This window comes from Megalobrama amblycephala, linkage group LG12, assembly GCF_018812025.1.
Source record: "Megalobrama amblycephala isolate DHTTF-2021 linkage group LG12, ASM1881202v1, whole genome shotgun sequence".
NCBI lineage: Eukaryota > Metazoa > Chordata > Actinopteri > Cypriniformes > Xenocyprididae > Megalobrama > Megalobrama amblycephala.
The window spans coordinates 9,130,295-9,149,605 of record NC_063055.1 but is presented as its reverse complement, the minus strand read 5'-3'; the positions used below and the strand labels follow the sequence as shown (position 1 = coordinate 9,149,605).

Genomic DNA, 19,311 nt, shown 5'->3' with positions numbered 1-19,311 from the left:
CATTCTCTCCGATGGCGGAGATATGCGGCAAATCTCCAGAAGTCTAAAATCCGTAGCCCTTCCATCTCACATTGAGGCAGAGGATCGTCAAGGCAGCAATTAAAGAAATCCTTTAAAGCTGCATCATTGTACCCCAGCCCCACCGCCATCGTCCAAAAGACCTTGGCGAAGCATCCTACCTCCCAGCCGTCCTGACGTTGGGCCGTCAAAGCCCGAACTTGAGCCATCCGCTCCCTCGTGGTGGCTGGCGGAGGAATCCGGAAGCTCATGCTGCTGGATCTGTTGTCTGGTGGTTTGTTCTGTCACGGTGCACACAAGAACAAGATGGTAAGATCCAAGTGCAGTGATGTTTATTAAAGGGAACTCCAAACACGTAATCCAAGGAACAGGCAAGGGTCAAAATCACAGAAACAGTCCACAAAACAAAAGGCCAGAGAAACAAACGGTGCACGTAACAAATACAACAAACCACAACTGAGGACAGAAACAACTGAGATTAAATAGACAGACACTGATTACAAAATACATGACAGCTGGGTGTAATGATGTGATAAATGGATAATGAGTCCGGCAGTGCGTTATGGGTAGTGTAGTCAATGGGGTGAAAACAGTCCAGGATGGAGTGCCCTCAAGTGGCTAATTCGGGCACTCTCACTGACGGTCGTGACATTACCCCCCTCAAAGGAGCGGCTACCAGACGCTCCACCAGACAAAACAAAAACGAAAAACACAAACTCAGGAGGGAGGTGGACAGGAGGAGGATCAGGGGGAGGGATGGTGGGCCAGATCCAGGGTGCCCAACTGATAGCTAGGGCGGTGCTGGAGGAACTGACCAGGCTGGTTCCAGTGGTTCTGGAGTCCTGGCTGATTGCCAGGGTGGCGCTGGAGGAACTGACCAGGCTGGTTCCAGCGGGTCTGGAATCCTGGCTGATTGCCAGGGTGGTGCCGGAGGAACTGACCAGGCTGGTTCCAACGGTTCAGACGGCCTGGGCAGTGGCGGCAGGGCAGAAAGCCTGGGCGGCGGCGGCAGGGCAGAAGGCTTGGATGATGGCGGCAGGACAGAAGATCTGGGCGGTGGCAGGGCAGAAGGCTTGGACGGCGGCAGGGCAGTAGGCCAAGGGTGCTTCATGGCCATATCAGGGAGAGCGGGCAGCTCGGTAACGGTCTCCGTGGCCGTATCAGGGAGAGCGGAGGACTCAGGGACAGCAGCGGGCTCAGACTGGAACTGCTCAGGGACGGCAACGTGTTCAGACTGGGGCTGCTCTGGGACGGCAGCTGGCTCAGGCTGGGGCTGCTCTTGGACGGCAGCGTGCTCAGACTGGGGCTGCTCTTGGACGGCAGCGTGCTCAGACTGGGGCTGCTCTGGGACGGCAGCGTGCTCAGACTGGGGCTGCTCTGGGACGGCAGCGTGCTCAGACTGGGGCTGCTCTGGGACGGCAGCGTGCTCAGACTGGGGCTGCTCTGGGACGGCAGCTGGCTCAGGCTGGGGCTGCTCTTGGACGGCAGCGTGCTCAGACTGGGGCTGCTCTGGGACGGCAGCGTGCTCAGACTGGGGCTGCTCTGGGACGGCAGCTGGCTCAGGCTGGGGCTGCTCTTGGACGGCAGCGTGCTCAGACTGGGGCTGCTCTGGGACGGCAGCGTGCTCAGACTGGGGCTGCTCTGGGACGGCAGCGTGCTCAGGCTGGGGCTGCTCTGGGACGGCAGCGGGCTCAGGCTGGGGCTGCTCTGGGACGGCAGCGGGCTCAGGCTGGGGCTGCTCTTGGACGGCAGCGGGCTCAGGCTGAGGCTGTTCTGAGAGCATCCTCCAGGCACGCAAGACCGCCAAAACATAGAACGTGAGGACAGCCCTCTTGGCTATCACCGGACTGATAGGGAGAGCATGCCGTACTGAAGCGGATTCACTGGCTGGAGCGGGCTCACTGGCTGGAGCGGACTCACTGGCTGGAGCGGGCTCACTGGCTGGAGCGGGCTCACTGGCTGGAGCGGGCTCACTGGCTGGAGCGGGCTCTGTAGTAGACTCACTGGCTGGAGCGGGTTCTGTAGTAGACTCACTGGCTGGAGCGGGCTCTGTAGTAGACTCACTGGCTGGAGCGGGCTCTGTAGTAGACTCACTGGCTGGAGCGGGCTCTGTAGTAGACTCACTGACTGGAGCGGACTCTGGAGTGGACTCACTGACTGGAGCGGGCTCTGGAGTGGACTCACTGGCTGGAGCGGACTCTGGAATGGACTCACTGACTGAAGCGGGCTCTGGAGTGGACTCACTGGCTGGAGTGGACTCACTGGCTGGAGCGGGCTCTGGAGTGGACTCACTGGCTGGAGCGGGCTCTGTAGTAGACTCACTGGCTGGAGCGGGCTCTGGAGTGGACTCACTGGCTGGAGCGGACTCTGGAATGGACTCACTGACTGAAGCGGGCTCTGGAGTGGACTCACTGGCTGGAGCGGGCTCTGTAGTAGACTCACTGGCTGGAGCGGGCTCTGTAGTAGACTCACTGACTGGAGCGGACTCTGTAGTGGACTCACTGACTGGAGCGGGCTCTGGAGTGGACTCACTGGCTGGAGCGGACTCTGGAATGGACTCACTGACTGAAGCGGGCTCTGGAGTGGACTCACTGGCTGGAGCGGACTCACTGGCTGGAGCGGGCTCTGGAGTGGACTCACTGGCTGGAGCGGACTCACTGGCTGGAGCGGGCTCTGGAGCGGACTCACTGGCTGGAGCGGACTCTGGAGCGGACTCACTGGCTGGAGCGGGCTCTGGAGCGGACTCACTGGCTGGAGCGGACTCACTGGCTGGAGCTGACTCACTGGCTGGAGCTGACTCACTGGCTGGAGCGGCCTCCGGGCCTTGAAGGATGGAAGAAGCCTTCTTCCTTCTCCTCCTCCTCCCTTTACCGGAGTGAAGCTGAGGCTCAGCGCCCACCTCCCCTGTGCCTTCTGAAACGGATTCCTGGGCTGGAGCATGCAGACTGCCTGGTTGACTCGGTGAGGTCCATTCTCTCCGATGGCGGAGATATGCGGCAAATCTCCAGAAGTCTAAAATCCGTAGCCCTTCCATCTCACATTGAGGCAGAGGATCGTCAAGGCAGCAATTAAAGAAATCCTTTAAAGCTGCATCATTGTACCCCAGCCCCACCGCCATCGTTCAAAAGACCTTGGCGAAGCATCCTACCTCCCAGCCGTCCTGACGTTGGGCCGTCAAAGCCCGAACTTGAGCCATCCGCTCCCTCGTGGTGGCTGGCGGAGGAATCCGGAAGCTCATGCTGCTGGATCTGTTGTCTGGTGGTTTGTTCTGTCACGGTGCACACAAGAACAAGATGGTAAGATCCAAGTGCAGTGATGTTTATTAAAGGGAACTCCAAACACGTAATCCAAGGAACAGGCAAGGGTCAAAATCACAGAAACAGTCCACAAAACAAAAGGCCAGAGAAACAAACGGTGCACGTAACAAATACAACAAACCACAACTGAGGACAGAAACAACTGAGATTAAATAGACAGACACTGATTACAAAATACATGACAGCTGGGTGTAATGATGTGATAAATGGATAATGAGTCCGGCAGTGCGTTATGGGTAGTGTAGTCAATGGGGTGAAAACAGTCCAGGATGGAGTGCCCTCAAGTGGCTAATTCGGGCACTCTCACTGACGGTCGTGACATACTTACGGAGTTACGTGTGAATTTTACATTTTAAATATGTATATTTAACATTGGATTTCAGTACACTGTAAAAAAAAATCCCAGTAAAATTTACGGTAAAATAACGTATTTCATTAACTGATATAATGTTAATTTACCAGCCTAATGAAGTACTAATATCTGTTTTGTATCTTTATAATACACTGACAGTCACCAAACACAGTTGTGATAAGAGTCACATGATGAATCAAAGTTCATCACAAGCAGCTTTTCCACAAGCTGAGGAGGACAATACTAATATATAGAAGGTGCACACAGTGTCATTCACACACACACTAAACACCATCATGGTAACATGCATGAAATTTTAAAAATGCAATAAACATTAATTTAACAACATTAGATGTAACATAAAACCGATGTACATAACTGATTAGAAAAAAATGAGAAAAACTAAGAAGAAACAGAGTTATTTCAATGAAAATATATCAAATGTGAAGTGTCACGCAGGGAATTGTGGGAATGTCAATTTACGTTTTTTCACTGTAAATTTTACAATGAATTGTTATTTTTCACTTTCAAAAACTAAATAATTACGGTAAAATTACATTACATGTATCGTTAGATCTATTACAGTTATTCACCGTATATAGTACGGAAACTTTCTGTAAACCAATTAACAGTTTTTCACCGCAGCATTTTTACAGTCTTTTACTGTTAAAATCACGGTAATTTTTTACAGTGTACCTGTCTGCTAATCTTTAAAGGTGCTCTAAGTGATCCTGGGTGGATGTAACTTCCTATTGACGTTCGAAGTGTTGTCAAACAAAACAGAGGCTAGCTAGACCCTCCCTCCTCCTCCTCCTCCCCCTCCCCTCTGTGCTTCCTGAAACAGTCATGAACGCGCATTTAAAATCATTCTTGTCGGTTATTGGCTGGAGTATGTTTATTATTGTCACAACCGCACTGCCTACACCATTGGACACGGACACTTACGCCACAAATTCTGATCACCTGTGCATCATCACCAGAGCCACATATAAGCACGCCACACTCTACCACTCGCTGTCTGGTCTTGTACCTCACCTCATATGTTACCCGCGTCTACTAACCTGTGGATTACCTACTACCCGTTCCTGTTTTCCACCTGGTCCTCGTCTCCTGCTTCGTCTTCATCGTCCTCTCCTCCTGCAAAGGAAAGTGAACAGTTATCATCCATTAAGTGTTCTACGTGTCAAAATATCCTCCTGTGTTCAGCCTGTGTCCGATACCTCTGTTTAATAAACTGACTCACTTGCACTTACCTCTGTGTCCTCGTCTGTGTCTGACAATTATGATTCGTGGTCCAGGCTGCACCAGTTTGTTTTTATTGCCATTTTCGGAGCTTGTGGCGAAATTCCTTTTGGAATTTGCCATCAATCACATAAACTATTTTTTATTAATGATTTACGAAGAGACGCATGTGATCCAGGTTGACTGCTTTCTCCATACAGAGCTGAGATTGCCATCATATCCTTTAAAAAAAAGAATCACTAAATACACACACACAAAGAAAATAAAAGGTTAAAAATATAGCAAAAGTACAATTTCCAACCCATATAATTTATTATTTCACCAAACTCAACATATCACAATACCATGGGTCATTAAAGGGTTAGTTCACCCAAAAATGAAAATTCTGTCATTTATTACTGACCCTCATGCTGTTCCACACCCGTAAGACCTTCGTTAATCTTCGGAACACAAATTAAGATATTTTAGTTGAAATCTGATGGCTCTGTGAGGCCTCCATAGGGAGCAATGGACACTTCCTCTCTCAAGATCCATAAAGGTACTAAAAACATATTTAAATTGGTTCATGTGAGTACAGTGGTTCAATATTAATATTATAAAGCAACGAGAATATTTTTGGTGCGCCAAAAAAAACTTATTTAGTGATGGCCGATTTTAAAACACTGCTTCAGGAAGCTTCGGATCATAAATGAATCAGTGTATCAAATCATGAAGAAAGAGCTAGAACTTGAAGTGAACAGGAAAAGTGATCCAAACCAAAAAAATAAATAGTATTTCTTTTTCTCCTCACATAATAAATATAAACTTTCTCTGTAATCTAAGGCATTTTCAGCATCAGTGAATTTCAAAATAATCTTTTCCTAAATGATTTTGTCTCTATGCACACATTACAAAGACAAGACAGAGATTGTCAACTTGTACCTATGAGTTAAATGGTGAATGGACATTCACTTCACAAATTACAGCAGTATAAACTAAACAGAACAACATCTTAAAACAAGTTCAACTAATAAACGTCATCACAGCTCTGTTGTGCCACTACATGGTCAGTTAATTATTGAAATGGAGCTGGAAATACTCTCACCATCATATTTTGTGGTTACATGTCCAATGTAATACAAAAGGCAGAAAACAACAAATGATAATATGGGAGTTACATGCCTACACACACAAGTTAAAGGACTAAAAAGTCTGATACAGTGATGACAGTGTATTTTATACATGCTACATTGAGTTCAAATGACAGTTGTTCTATATGATTATCGATCATAAATAGACATTTGGCAAAAATTTAAGAGAATTTTTTGGGGTCACCAAGCAGGATACTTGCAGAGAATCCATCTTCCTGCCTCACTTTACTCTCTCTTTCGTCCAAATATGACAGAAAACGGTGAAATTCCCCAAAGGAAGTGTGCAGTTCCCCTTACAGGAAAACACCATCTGTGAAATTATAAATGAACCATTCTGTGTGCCAACCTGAACACACAAGTAACATTATATTTATGCAAATATGTATGAAAATGACATTTGAATATGTAAGGAAACTCAATATGCAAAACAAAAGTGTATGACAGCGGCTATTTTCTGAAATGAACATGTTGTAAAAAACACCACAGAAACAAAATAAAGTTGACGTTTTGTAACAATACAGGACTCATGGTAAGATCCATATGCAAAGCTTTATTAGAAGTAAGCGTGGTCGTACAGGCAGGGTCTAAGCAGGGGCAAACAGAAACAGCAAGGGCTAGGCAGAATCGTAGTCAGGGTACAGGCAGTAGATCGAGGCAGGCAGATATCATTCACAGTCCAGGAAACAATAAACAGTCCAGAGGTATGTAGCAAGGAATCATAAACAGGTAACCAGACAGGATACAGGGAAACACTCAGAAATGTAACACAAGTGAAAACAAGACTTCACGGTGAGGTGGTGTGAGTGAAAGCATAGACAGTAAAAGAAATGGACACAGCGACCCCATTGGAACTCAATTGAGACAAGTGAAGCCCATTTTTAGCGATTTTTAGTCTGACGCGCAGACTCAAACTAAGCTTGATGACGTCAGCAACCTGTCTGACAGATGTAAATCTTCTAGTAGCTGTGCGTGCAAACTGCCATCGTTAATCTTGCAGAGACGGCGAGCTTGAGCGGGGAGTTCTTTGGCGTGAGTGAGCAGGAGTAATTATTCTGATTAATTATTTTGTATAGTATTTTAAAATGTAACGCCAGTACGCCATATTAAGTTAATGCATACTATTGCCTGCAAGCTTCTCCTCCTGTCTGTACGGTAATTTCTCTACTGTGCGACAGGGAGTCGAGTGGTTATGACGCAATCGTTAGCCTATTTTTACAAAAACTGTTTCTACGGGGCCATAATGTAACATAGAAGGTAATGGAGCCCTTTATACATTGTTGTGTATCTTTAGAAATAAATAATGGACAAATTGAGTCTTTAAACGCCTCAGATGTAAATTTATTTGCTGTCAAAGTGACGCCAAAATGAATGGGCGTCAATGGGATGGCTAACGCAAGTGAAGTTCTGCTACAAGATGGCGGCACGCAGCCGACTTCAACTTCCGGTCGACTTCCTTGGGCACTGAGTGAAAGTCCTTTATAGTCCTGTTAATGTGCTGCAGCTGGGTGTGGTGATTAGTGATTAGTGTGGAGCGTGTGCAGGTGACTGGCAGGGGGGATTATGGGAAGTGTAGTCCAGGAACTGACGGTGATCATGACACGTTTAGTCACAGGTTTGATTTACTAACAGACAGAAAAAGAACATCTGACTGTACATGAATCATTAATATCAGTTTAGGCATTAGATTTAACAGTTACTTATATGTTGTCGCATTACTGTCGAGTCCAGCCACTGCACAATATTTTGTAATCCTCAACGGCATGTTTATTGCTTGGTAGCTCGATCCGGTTTAGCACCACATAGGCCTATGTTACCTACCTATTCTATTGCATGTCATGCGTGAATCGGTGGGCGGGGCTAAACAGGCAGGGATGAAGTAGGTGTTGATCTTCTTCTGCAGAGGCGGTGCTTGCTGCCCTTTGATGCAAGTACAGGTCTCTGCAGGACATTAATGATTGATGGGCGAGGCCATAAACAGAGGGGCGTTTTTGAGAGCGTTACCTGATTTGCCCACGTCAGATTGTGGGTAGGGTTTAGGGGTGGGGTGGGGTGAAGGGGATCATTAGGCTTGTTTGAGATGCGCCTAGCCTCGCCTGAAGTTCAGCCGAGAGTAGGCGGCTGCAGTTAGGGGAGGAGTGAAAAAAGTGCAGGCAAGACGAACAGTTCTCTGTTCTCGTAGTGGATCAGAACCTACGAGATCAAAGGCAGATATCGCGGAATTCACACTCGTGCGCTGTGTTGCTGATAAACTGGATGTAATTTAAGTTCTGTTGCTTTTATATGAAAATAAACATAATGAACAATACACCCAAAGTACTTGTTATTTATTTCCATTCGAAAGATGTGTGTATCAATCATTTTTACTTTAATTATATACATGTTTTTATATATTTTTTTTATAAATGACAACGTTCGCATAACCCATAGAGAGATCACTGTGTCAGAGAGTTTGGGAATATTCACACATTATTTTTACACATAAAAACATGATATTAGAGTTTTAAAATCAAACATTTTAAATCAGATCAATACATCACGGTTGTTTAAACCAATAAGCTTTAAGCTGTGTCGTCAGCAAGTCATTTCCCATCGTGCTTTTGGTCAGCGCAGTCGGTGGAGAGCAACTGCGCTCGACTGCAGAATCCGACACGTCCGCCTCGCACTCGCGAGAGGTTTTTGACACACGTCGGCATGACATCAGAGCAAGGCGGCCCACCCTCGGACACATTTCTAACCGGCATGCATCTCGCGGTGATCACCGGTGATCGGTTCTGCGCAGAATTTGCTCATCTCATTTTCATTGCATGATATATAAACACCCACCAGTTTGAAAACACCCACAAATACAGAAACACCCACTTTTGTTCCACAGAGACCTCATACTCCTTTGACGTCATAGATCCCCACTTTGTAAATCCTGTCGTTTGCTGGGTCTGGTGTCAATTAAAGCTTTTATTGGACTAACAAGGAAGTTTTCTTAAAGTATGATGACCTCCTATATGTCAAAAGCTCAAGGAAAATTTGATTTCTCAGTTCATCATCCCTTTAAGTAATGTTTCCTTAATGCATTCACTGATAAAGTATTATAATTAGGGCTGGGGGAAATGACCAAAAATATTATCATAACTTTTTTTTCCCCATATCTTACGATATCTATATTTATCATGATATTCATTTACTGTTAATGGGGAAGGAAATGCTTTCCAAATATTTGTTAAACCTTGAGAATCAAATGAAACATGCAAACTTGCTTGTTCACTATTAAACTCCATGTAATGATTCATCACAAGAGCTGGGATCCATTTGCATGCTTTATTAGTACAAACTCGTGGTCAGACAGGAACAGCAGAGACAGGCAGAATCAGGGTCAGAATACAGGCAATGGTCAGTTCAGGCAGCCATCACTCACAAATCAGGAGACAAGGCAAGGGTCAAGACAGGCGGCGATGGTTCGTAAACGTTCAACAACAGGCTATCAAACAGGCTATCAAACAGGCTATCAAACAGGCTATCAAACAGGCTATCAAACAGGCTATCAAACAGGCTATCAAACAGGCTATCAAACAGGCTATCAAACAGGCTATCAAACAGGCTATCAAACAGGCTATCAAACAGGCTATCAAACAGGCTATCAAACAGGCTATCAAACAGGCTATCAACGCTCAAAAATGTACACCGTGGCAATACAAGACTTCACGAAGCATGAGTGGAAATGAGAGTCTTTTATAGTCCGGGTTATGGGCAACAGCTGGCGGGATAATCAATCCGAGGCACAGGCTTATGGGAAATGTAGTGTTGTGTGTGCGTATGTGTGTGTGTCAGTACTCTGGTGAGGGCTCCCTCCGATGGTCAGAGGAGGGAATCACGGAGTTCGTCTCTGTGACACTCCACAGCATATACCTTTTAATTTAGGGCCCCATGAAATCCATTTTATTTTTCCCAAAATTCTGAATTTTGTATTTTATTTTTGGGGTTCTTTGTTTTATGATTTAATACAAATTTATATAAACTTTAGCAATTTAATCAAGCCAAATGTAATCAAATGAAAATATAACCATTAATTTACAACAAACCATTTTTATTTTTTGTCAAATTTCTGAAATGAAACAGTGAAAAGCTTGTGAAGTGACTCCCAGCTCTGGAGATGAAGTTCATGTCGTCATATATTGAGACGGCAGATGCTGTGAGTGTCACGTGTGTGAGTTTCATTCACACAGACACAGAGAAATGACTTATTAGCGACATGCACTGACTGGCTGTTGTTGCGTTTATTTCAGCTGTGTGATAGGCTGTTAGATTAATCCATATTGACTAAAAATGTCCAGAGCTTATCATCGTTATCGACAATATTATTGCGATCTCCATATATCGTTTATGGTTGCAACACATTCATTTTAATTTAAAGGGTTCACCCAAAAATTGAATTTGTGTCAATAATTACTCACCCTCATGTTGTTCCAAACTCATAAGACCTTCATTCATCTTCAGAAGACAAATTAAGGTATTTTTGATGAAATCCGAGAGCTTTCTGACCTCCCTATAGAGCGCAAAGTTATTACTACTTTCAAGGCCCAGAAAAGACATCGTTAAAATAGTCCATGTGATTCAACCTTAACAGTGGTTCAACCTTAATGTTATGAAGCTCTCGGATTTCATCAAAAATATCTTAATTTGTGTTCCAAAGATGAATGCAGGTCTTACTTGTTTGGAACAGCATGAGGGTGTGTAATTAATGACAGAATTTTCATTTTTGGGAGAACTAACCCTTTAGTTAATAATTGAGTTTCATGGTATGACTCTAGCATGTATTGTGTGTTAAATTGATACATCGGCTATAGATTTTTTATGTAGCCTATTTATTTTTATTTATTTATTTATTTATTTACTTTTTTACAAATGATTACCCATTAAGCTGGCTACCTTGATAGCATTGTTCCTCATGCTGTCTATGTAGGCAGCACACCAGGTTTTGAGAGACTGCCTCTCTGGCTGTTTATCCTTTCAGTTTTTCCTCTAGAGACAGCTGAACTACAGAGGCTCTTGTAGATTTCCTCTTAGGAGGAAGTGAATACAGGAGTTTGAGCAGTGAATACAGGGTGGGATGGTTGTTAAATCGCATTTTGACATGAACAAAACCTCAAATAGACTTACTTGTGTTGATGTTGATGTTGATGAAGCTAAAAGGTCAGGTAAGATAAAATATGTTTTCTGTCTGGTTCGTTTAGATCACTAAACAATTTAATCTGTGTTTTTTCTTTCCTCAAATGTAGGTTTTAGGAATTAATTTAATTTTAAATGCGGTTAAATAATTTTGCTTTTCGCTCGTTGCCTTGAAAATGAACCTAACGCGATGACAAGATATGTGTATGCTGCTACTGTTACTGTTTTATAACTAAATATGATTATTCTTCATTGGTTTTATGGTATGATTCTCGCATGTATTGTATGTCAAATTGAACGAAACAGTTTTGTAAATGAGAGAAACTATTAAAACTACGGTTGCCATGATATTGACATTAACTGACAAAAGAATTAACGTTTTGAGAGGGTCACTGAAATAGAACAACTTTGGTCCTTTCTTCCTCCTTTGCAGTTTCTGCAATCCATCCTTTCTCAAACCAGAATTTGCAAAACTTTGTTGGGCGTACATCCTCTAGGGCAGTGTTTCTCAACCCTGGTCCTGGAGGACCCCCAACACTGCACATTTTGAAAGTCTCCTCTGTCTGACACACTCATTTCAGGTAGTGGAGTTTCTTCTAATGAGCTGATGAGTTGAATCAGGTGTGTTTAATTAGGGAGAAAGACAAAACCTGCAGTGTTGGGGGTCCTTCAGGACCAGGGTTGAGAAACACTGCTCTAGGGGGCTCCGGGGGCATTCGTAAAAATTTTGCACATTTTAAGGTTAAATGCATCAATTTGGTGCACTTTGAGAGCTCAAAACTGAGAGCTTAAGCCCATGTACAGTGTGAAATTTGAACAAAGAAACAGCACTGATTTGTACCTGGACATTAAAGAGGGCTCAAACATCTTTTTAGTTGTGATAGAGTCTCAGTCTACATTACATTGACACTGGTGTTTTAGGATGCCAAACAATTATTACAATGATATTATAATATGATTTAGGCGTTTATAATTATTCATATCAGGCGCCGATCCAGGAGCACCCACGGAAAAATACGAGATATTCTCCATTGATTTTAACCATTAGAAAATCAATTGGAGCTTTCAGACACGATCTTCGCCCTTTTTATAGTTTATTTAAGGCCGTTTCTATGGCGATATTTTAATGGCAAACTTCGAGAGCGCATCCAAGTGATGCGCGAGCACAAATGGTTCTGCTTTCGATCAGAAACATGCGCGCGCTCAAACTCTCCTTGCATCAGATATCAGCGAGAGCATGACTCGTGAAAAGAATGTGCTTTTGGGTCGAAATTGTCATATTGCTGCACGGATATAATGCAAATAAAACATCAAGTTGACGTTGATTTGAGTTAAATAAGATGCGAACTAGCGCTGAAGCGTTGTTTTTGAAAGCATGCGGTGTGGCTGGTGTAAGTTAGTCTTCTGACATACGCGTCAATCTATCGCTTGACTCTTCTTTTCAGGGAAATCACTAACAAAATGTACACAGACATGTCCTTGCTCTTGATATACAAACATTAATGAACTTCTTTGAACTTTATGAGGGGAAAAAACGATATGAGAGCAGATTCGAACCACTGATAATTAGAGCACGTCTGGACTTCTGACTCTACAAAAATTTTACCACGAGACCATAGGGAACACGAAAACAGGTGCGGATTTATCTGTAATATAATATGGGGGGTGGGGTGGGGTGCAGGGGGTGATGTGGGGCACTGGGCACCCACCGGCAGAAAAATAAATCGGCGCCTATGATTCATATGACAGTAATATCCATATTATCCATTGTAACAAATGCACTGTAAAATAAATTCAAATTTTATAAGTAGTTACTTTACAATACAGTATGGGGAAATTACAATACTTTTGTACTAATTTCTTCACTTGCAAGAGATAAACCCTTAAGCTATTATTTTGATCACCAGATCACCAGCTGATCGCGTGAGCAAATGTGCGCACTTCTCTTTAACCCTTTCGAGCGTGAGTTTAAAATATTCTAACTGTCCCCCCAGAGTGAGTTTTTTTAAGGCGACCGTTATTTTAGAACGTTTGCCTTTTGTTTCCATGGCGACGCGTCTTGCGTGTCACGAGCGCTGAACGCAGCAACAATAACACTGTATGACAGATGGATCGCTATTATTTAGTTTTTCCTTTTTTATTTAAAATATTCGCAAAATTGCTTACCATGTCATTAACTATATGATATTCCGATTCTCAAATATGTGTAAGTGAGTGTGCTTTGTCGTTTTAATGTCTTTATAAATGATCTTTATCTTGATCTAAAATGCGTGATGGACGCCGCCATCTTAGTTTGCGCTGCTGTTCACAGAGTCCTGTCAGTCTGATTTACAGCAGGTGAATTCATCAGTTTCTCCTGAAATATATGCAAGTAAGTGGCTGGTGAACTGGAAGAATAATAGAGTAAACTTTATAGTTACTTAGGCCTATTATGTGTGCCTGATATGAATAAATGTCAGCAAATTATATTTGTTATTGCTGCTTCCACTGATGTCGGACATCAGTGTGTATTTTATAAACTCTAAATATATTGTTTTAATGGTGCTTATACATATTTAAATGTCTGAAACCTTAAAAGAAACATTATGTGGCTGAAAACACTGCATAGCTGTGATATATGACAAGAGCTGCGCGCGTCCGTCTCGCAGCCAAAGCGCGAAAGCACAGTTTGAATCTGGCAGTTACGTGACGTCGCTGAACGTTCGAAATCCCATATGTGGTACCGTACGCCCAGGGGCACAGAAATAAAAATCCAATATGTGGGACCGTACAGCTCAAAGGGTTAAAACACGCAGCACAAACAGACTGTATATATACTTTATCGCTGTCTTTTTTCTGTTTTATAAAGGCACAAAGCCATATCACGGTTTCGATTTTAGTTCGTTGCGGCAAAATACAACGTTAGAGACCATTACTGTAGGCTATGTTTTACATTTTCGGTTCATTATGAAACAATGGCGGCATAGGGTAATTAATGGGAAACAGTGAATGAATGTTTAACTGACAAATGTGCTAAAGTTGTCATATCAGTTGTTATATCATAACAAAAGTTATTCAACCGGACTGAACGAGAGTCTCAAAGCCTGCGGCTGCTCTGAATGAATGACAGGAGGCGTGTCTGTGTTCAACTGCGGTGTGTGTGAACTCGCTGTCGGAGAGAAGAGAGAGAAAGCGCTGCCAGTATCGGTGTATACTGCAGAAAAGCGATATTGAACTGTTTAACATTTTAATAGAGAGATTAGAAAAAATATATTTTGACTGCACTGTTAAGAAACCTCAAACCTGAAAGATCCGGGGCTTTTGAAAAAAAATTCGGGGCTCCAGCCCCCTTAGCCCACCCCTAGCAGAGATTGTATATAATTGAGCACCCCCATATCTCTTCTCATAACACCTCTGCGAAGATTCGACTGTGAGATTGGTAGTCGAATCAGGCTCCTCCTATCGAAGATTCGAATCGTCGACTATTCAGGGTCACCCCTAAATAGCACCATTTTTTTTAGAGTACAGCCTTGAATTGTGACTGGGTCTGAAAAATCCTTGTTGAGTGAACTTTTGTGCTCACACTATGAATTGTGTCTCTGTTCTTAAACAGGTATGAAGATTAGAAAGAGAAACGAGACAATAGCGTTAATCCTCACAGGTGTTGTGTGCCTCCTCATTTTCATCAACAAAAATGACACTGAAGACAACATGACACTGAATAGCAAAGACACATATGAGATGCTCCGTCATCAAACTGATTTGCTCAGATCCGAAACTCCCCAGCCTTTGTTTTCACAATGTCAACAGAATACGTCTGCTTATAATGTGACTGGATTTTCTACTCTGCCAGGTCATATCCAAGATTTCCTGCTTTACCGACACTGTAGGAAATTTCCTATGCTGCTTGACCAGCCTGATAAGTGTGGCGGACCCCTGAACTCTGCAGATGTCTTTCTTCTGCTGGTCATCAAGAGTTCTCCAGAAAACTACGATCGACGAGAAGTCCTGCGGAAAACATGGGCTGAGGAAAGACTGTATAAAGGTGTGTGGATCCGTAGGGTCTTCATAATTGGAACAACAAAAACTGGCTATGAGAAGCGCAGGTTGAATAATCTGTTGAGGCTGGAGAACAATGAGAACAAGGACATTTTGCAGTGGGACTTCAATGATTCGTTCTTTAACCTCACATTGAAGCAGATCCTTTTCTTAGAGTGGATGGAAAGATGGTGCCCAAATGCTAGATTTCTCTTAAACGGGGACGATGACATCTTTGCCAATACGTTTAACATGGTTGAGTATCTTCAAGGTCAAGAGGACAATGATGGAGGCAAACATCTCTTTACCGGGCACCTCATCCAGAACGTAGGGCCTATTAGACACTCCTCAAGTAAATACTATATCCCGGTGCAGGTTCAGGAGTCTGAGAGATATCCTCCGTACTGTGGTGGAGGAGGCTTTCTTCTCTCCGGCTTCACGGCCAAAACAATCTACAAAATGTCTCACTCTATAATTCTATTGCCCATTGATGATGTTTACATGGGAATGTGTTTGGAAAAGGCTGGCCTCAAACCTACATCCCACTTTGGTGTAAGAACTGCTGGTATGAATGTCCCAGGTGGGGACGTCGACAAATTTCACCCTTGCTATTACAGAGAAATTGTTTTAGTCCACAGATTTCTGCCGCACATGATTTTTGTGATGTGGAACGAAATACAAAACCCACATTTGCAATGTGGAAAGACAAAGTCTGCATTTTAGAGAAGCCTATAAACAAAAGAACAGGGTGTGTGATTAAAGGAAAACATAATAGCTGGCTGGAGTTGATGTGATCAAGTTTATTTTTAATTGAATGTTTTTATATGAATTAACTTTTTTTTTCTACACCGGGTTTTACCAGTGTCACTTCTCAGACAAAGATGTGGTGTATTGCACTTTAACTGAAATGAAATGGATGGCTGATTCCTTTCTCAGCAGTAGTAGTTGTAGTCTTCGTGGTTTTTATGTGTGAATTTAAATTTAAATCTAATTTAATCAGGATAGTTCATTAAGTGTACACTCAAAAAAATGATACGTTGGATTTACTTAATTTTTTATGTCAACAGGTTCCACATAATTTGGTTATGTTGAATTTAATTAACATTATTTATTTCAGTTAACTTAAATTTATTACATAAGGTTAACTCAACGCCATTTAGTTGAATCAGGTTAACATTCTTAATTATGTCCAAAACCATTAAGTTTAATTATCCTAAAATGAATATCAAACAGAAATTTAAAAAAGTAACCCAGTTTAATGGATTAGTTTATTTAGTGGATACATTCAAGAACAATTTTCACAACTTTTACAAAATCTTTACTCTGTAAAAACTCTTATTGTTAAGTGTTAGCCAGAAGATGGGTTTATTCCATCTATGGCATGCCCAATATAGTTGTTTTTATTATTAAACAACTTTAGTTATTGTTGGATAATTGTTAGATAACCCAAGCACATGTTCTACACTTCACCACAATGGTAACCCCAAAACTATTAACATAACAGAAACTTTTAAATACCAACATAATAGAAAGTAAACATTAAAAAGTCCCTCCATTTTCTCATGTTGCTAAAAATTGCTTAAAATAACACTTTATTTCAACATTTACTCTCCCAGATCAGCCCCTTTGCAAAGCATGATGGGAAGTGAAAGTCCTGTTTGATTGAGTCCTGGTTGAGTTTACTTGATTGAAACATGTTATTTTAATATGAAAACAGTAAGTTAAGTCAAAAAGTAATCGTTTTAAGTCAGTTTAACATGAAGCAATTAAATCTGAACCAGAAACCTAATACAATGGTGTTGAATCAAAATAAGTTGTTTAAATAAAGTGAACAGCATCAACAAATCATGTTTTTGAGTGTATGAAGGGCCATTCACTTGCACACACAGTCTATGCATTAAATGACTGCTGCAAATGAAGGTTTTTACACCTCTGAATGTTTTAAGAAGTACAGTGATGTACTGTAACAAAGTGCAAATAGGCCTACTTGTGGGCTAATTATAAGTTTTGGGATGGTTCTGCTTTTTTTTTGAATATTTAAGTGTACAGTATATTGTGTTTTATTTGTTACTTTTTACTTGGCAGTAAAGCTCTTTCTGATTCGTTTTGAGGAGAATCTTAATACTGTTAATCTGATACATTTCTTCAGGCGCTTTTGTTACATTTGCGACTGCAAGAAACCAAGAAATAACAGCAGGAAATATGAGGATATACATTATTTTGACGCAATAAAGTTTGTAACCGTCGGTTTGGTAACGTCTGTACAGAACTCTCCTGCCTTTTTTAGAAATGTTTTTATTATTAGCAAATACCAACTTCTAAGATCAAATAGTTATAAAATGCTGTACAATTTAAATTTACTCATGGTGTCGTGTATATGTGTCTTTTTTCTGAAGTAGCTGATGTAGTTTCTGAAGTATTCACTAACTGAATCATTCAGGGGTGTGTTCCCGAAAAGTCAACTATGATCGTAAGTCCCATTGAACTCTACTGGTAACGACGGAACTTGCGACCATATTCGGGGATTTTTGTTTTTTTGATGTGTTGCAGATTCCCAATATGTCAAACCTTTGAAAATATTTGGTTTCTTCTTTTTCCCTCATTACCCTAATTTATAAGTGTTTCTTTGTTCTGTCTGTGATTTAGCCTAATTTTTATTATACTGTTATTTTTTATTTTTAGCAATAATTTATTTTTTACTAACTTAACTACTAATTTTCTTACCTTACATCCATGCCAATAGTTAGCAAGTAAATCTAATTAAAACAAATTATGTTCTTTATAGCATTTTTGCCACCACAAGGTACTAAAGACATTGTTAAAATAGTCCATGTGACTACAGTGGTTCAACCTTAATGTTATGAGGCGATGACGACGAGAATATGTTTTGTATGCAAAAACAAAACAAAAATAATGACTTTATTCAACAATATCTTCTCTTCTGTGTCATTCTCCTACGCTGTTGACGTTCAACACTTTCAGGTTATACGTACGGGTATGGAATAACATGAGCCTAGTTATTAATGATTTTTGAGTGAATTAACCCTTTGACACTTGAGCATGAATGGGCTTTTAGAAAATCAAGTCAAGCATTTAACTACTTAAACACATCAAGAATTTCACTCCCCAGTTTAAGTTACATGGGGGGGGGGAGCAATTCTTTGTTCCCAATTTAGCTCATAATAGGCATCAACAGCAGAAAGCAGGTTTATTGTTCCATTACAATAATAGTTCATCAGATTAAATGCACAAATCTTTATTTCACTCCTCCATATTGAATTCAGTTCTATAAAGCTCTTAATCTCTAAATTGTTTAGCAGGGTGTGACATTAGTTTTGGAAAAGGTTTATTCGAACTCGGTCATGTCAAAAGGTGAACTATGTGCAAGTAGCGTTGGATCCCTTACAAAAAAAAAAGTTTATTCAAGTGTGCTATTAGTATACTTCTTTTAAACTATTTAAACTTTTAAACTAACCTCTTTTTTAAAAAAATAAAGTATTCTTTCAGTCTACTTTTTATGTACTTTTCAGAAATATACTTAAAAATACACATATAGTGTAAGTATACTTGACTTATACTGACAGAAAAGTATATTTGGTCTATGGCCTGTTCTCAATCTTTTGATTGAGATATACTTACAAGTATATTCAAAGTATTCTTTATGGCAAGCTGTTTTAACATTTAATCCTTAAACCGTACTAGTATCTATTTTCATGCTACTAGTTCTTATTTTTTGATGTGTCTATTAGAGTTGGGTCCGAGTCCACCTTTGTCGAGTACGAGTCAAGACCAAGTCCTTAAACATCAAGTCCAAGTCCGAGACCGAGTCCAAAAGGGGCCGAGTTGGACTCAAGTCCGAGTTCTTAAAGGCCGAGTCCGAGTCGAGTCCGCCCGAGTCCAGAAAGTAATTAAATTAAAAAAGATTATAAATTGGTATTGTAAATTTTTACATTCTATTAATATTTTAACCTTTCAACCCATTAAACCAATGGCAATATAAAAATGTAATTAAAAATACCACTATTACATCTTGTCATTGCCATTGAACATTTTTATTTTATGTCAACAGAACTAG

At 41.6% G+C, this 19,311-nt stretch overlaps 1 protein-coding gene across 3 annotated transcripts; it reads left to right on the top strand.

Annotated features, from left to right (window-relative positions):
• Positions 1-11,075: 11,075 nt before the first annotated feature.
• Positions 11,076-16,541, top strand: LOC125280600 (N-acetyllactosaminide beta-1,3-N-acetylglucosaminyltransferase 3-like). Of its 3 annotated transcripts, none has more exons than XM_048211250.1 (2): positions 11,076-11,248; positions 14,812-16,541. In XM_048211250.1, the coding sequence occupies exons 1-2, from the start codon at positions 11,161-11,163 to the stop codon at positions 15,957-15,959; spliced, it is 1,236 nt and encodes a 411-aa protein (XP_048067207.1). In that variant the 5' UTR covers positions 11,076-11,160; the 3' UTR covers positions 15,960-16,541. The 3 variants fall into 3 exon arrangements, with proteins under 3 accessions (XP_048067207.1, XP_048067208.1, XP_048067209.1); XM_048211251.1 differs by having other exon boundaries at positions 11,077-11,243; XM_048211252.1 differs by lacking the exon at positions 11,076-11,248 and adding an exon at positions 13,576-13,590.
• Positions 16,542-19,311: the final 2,770 nt, after the last annotated feature.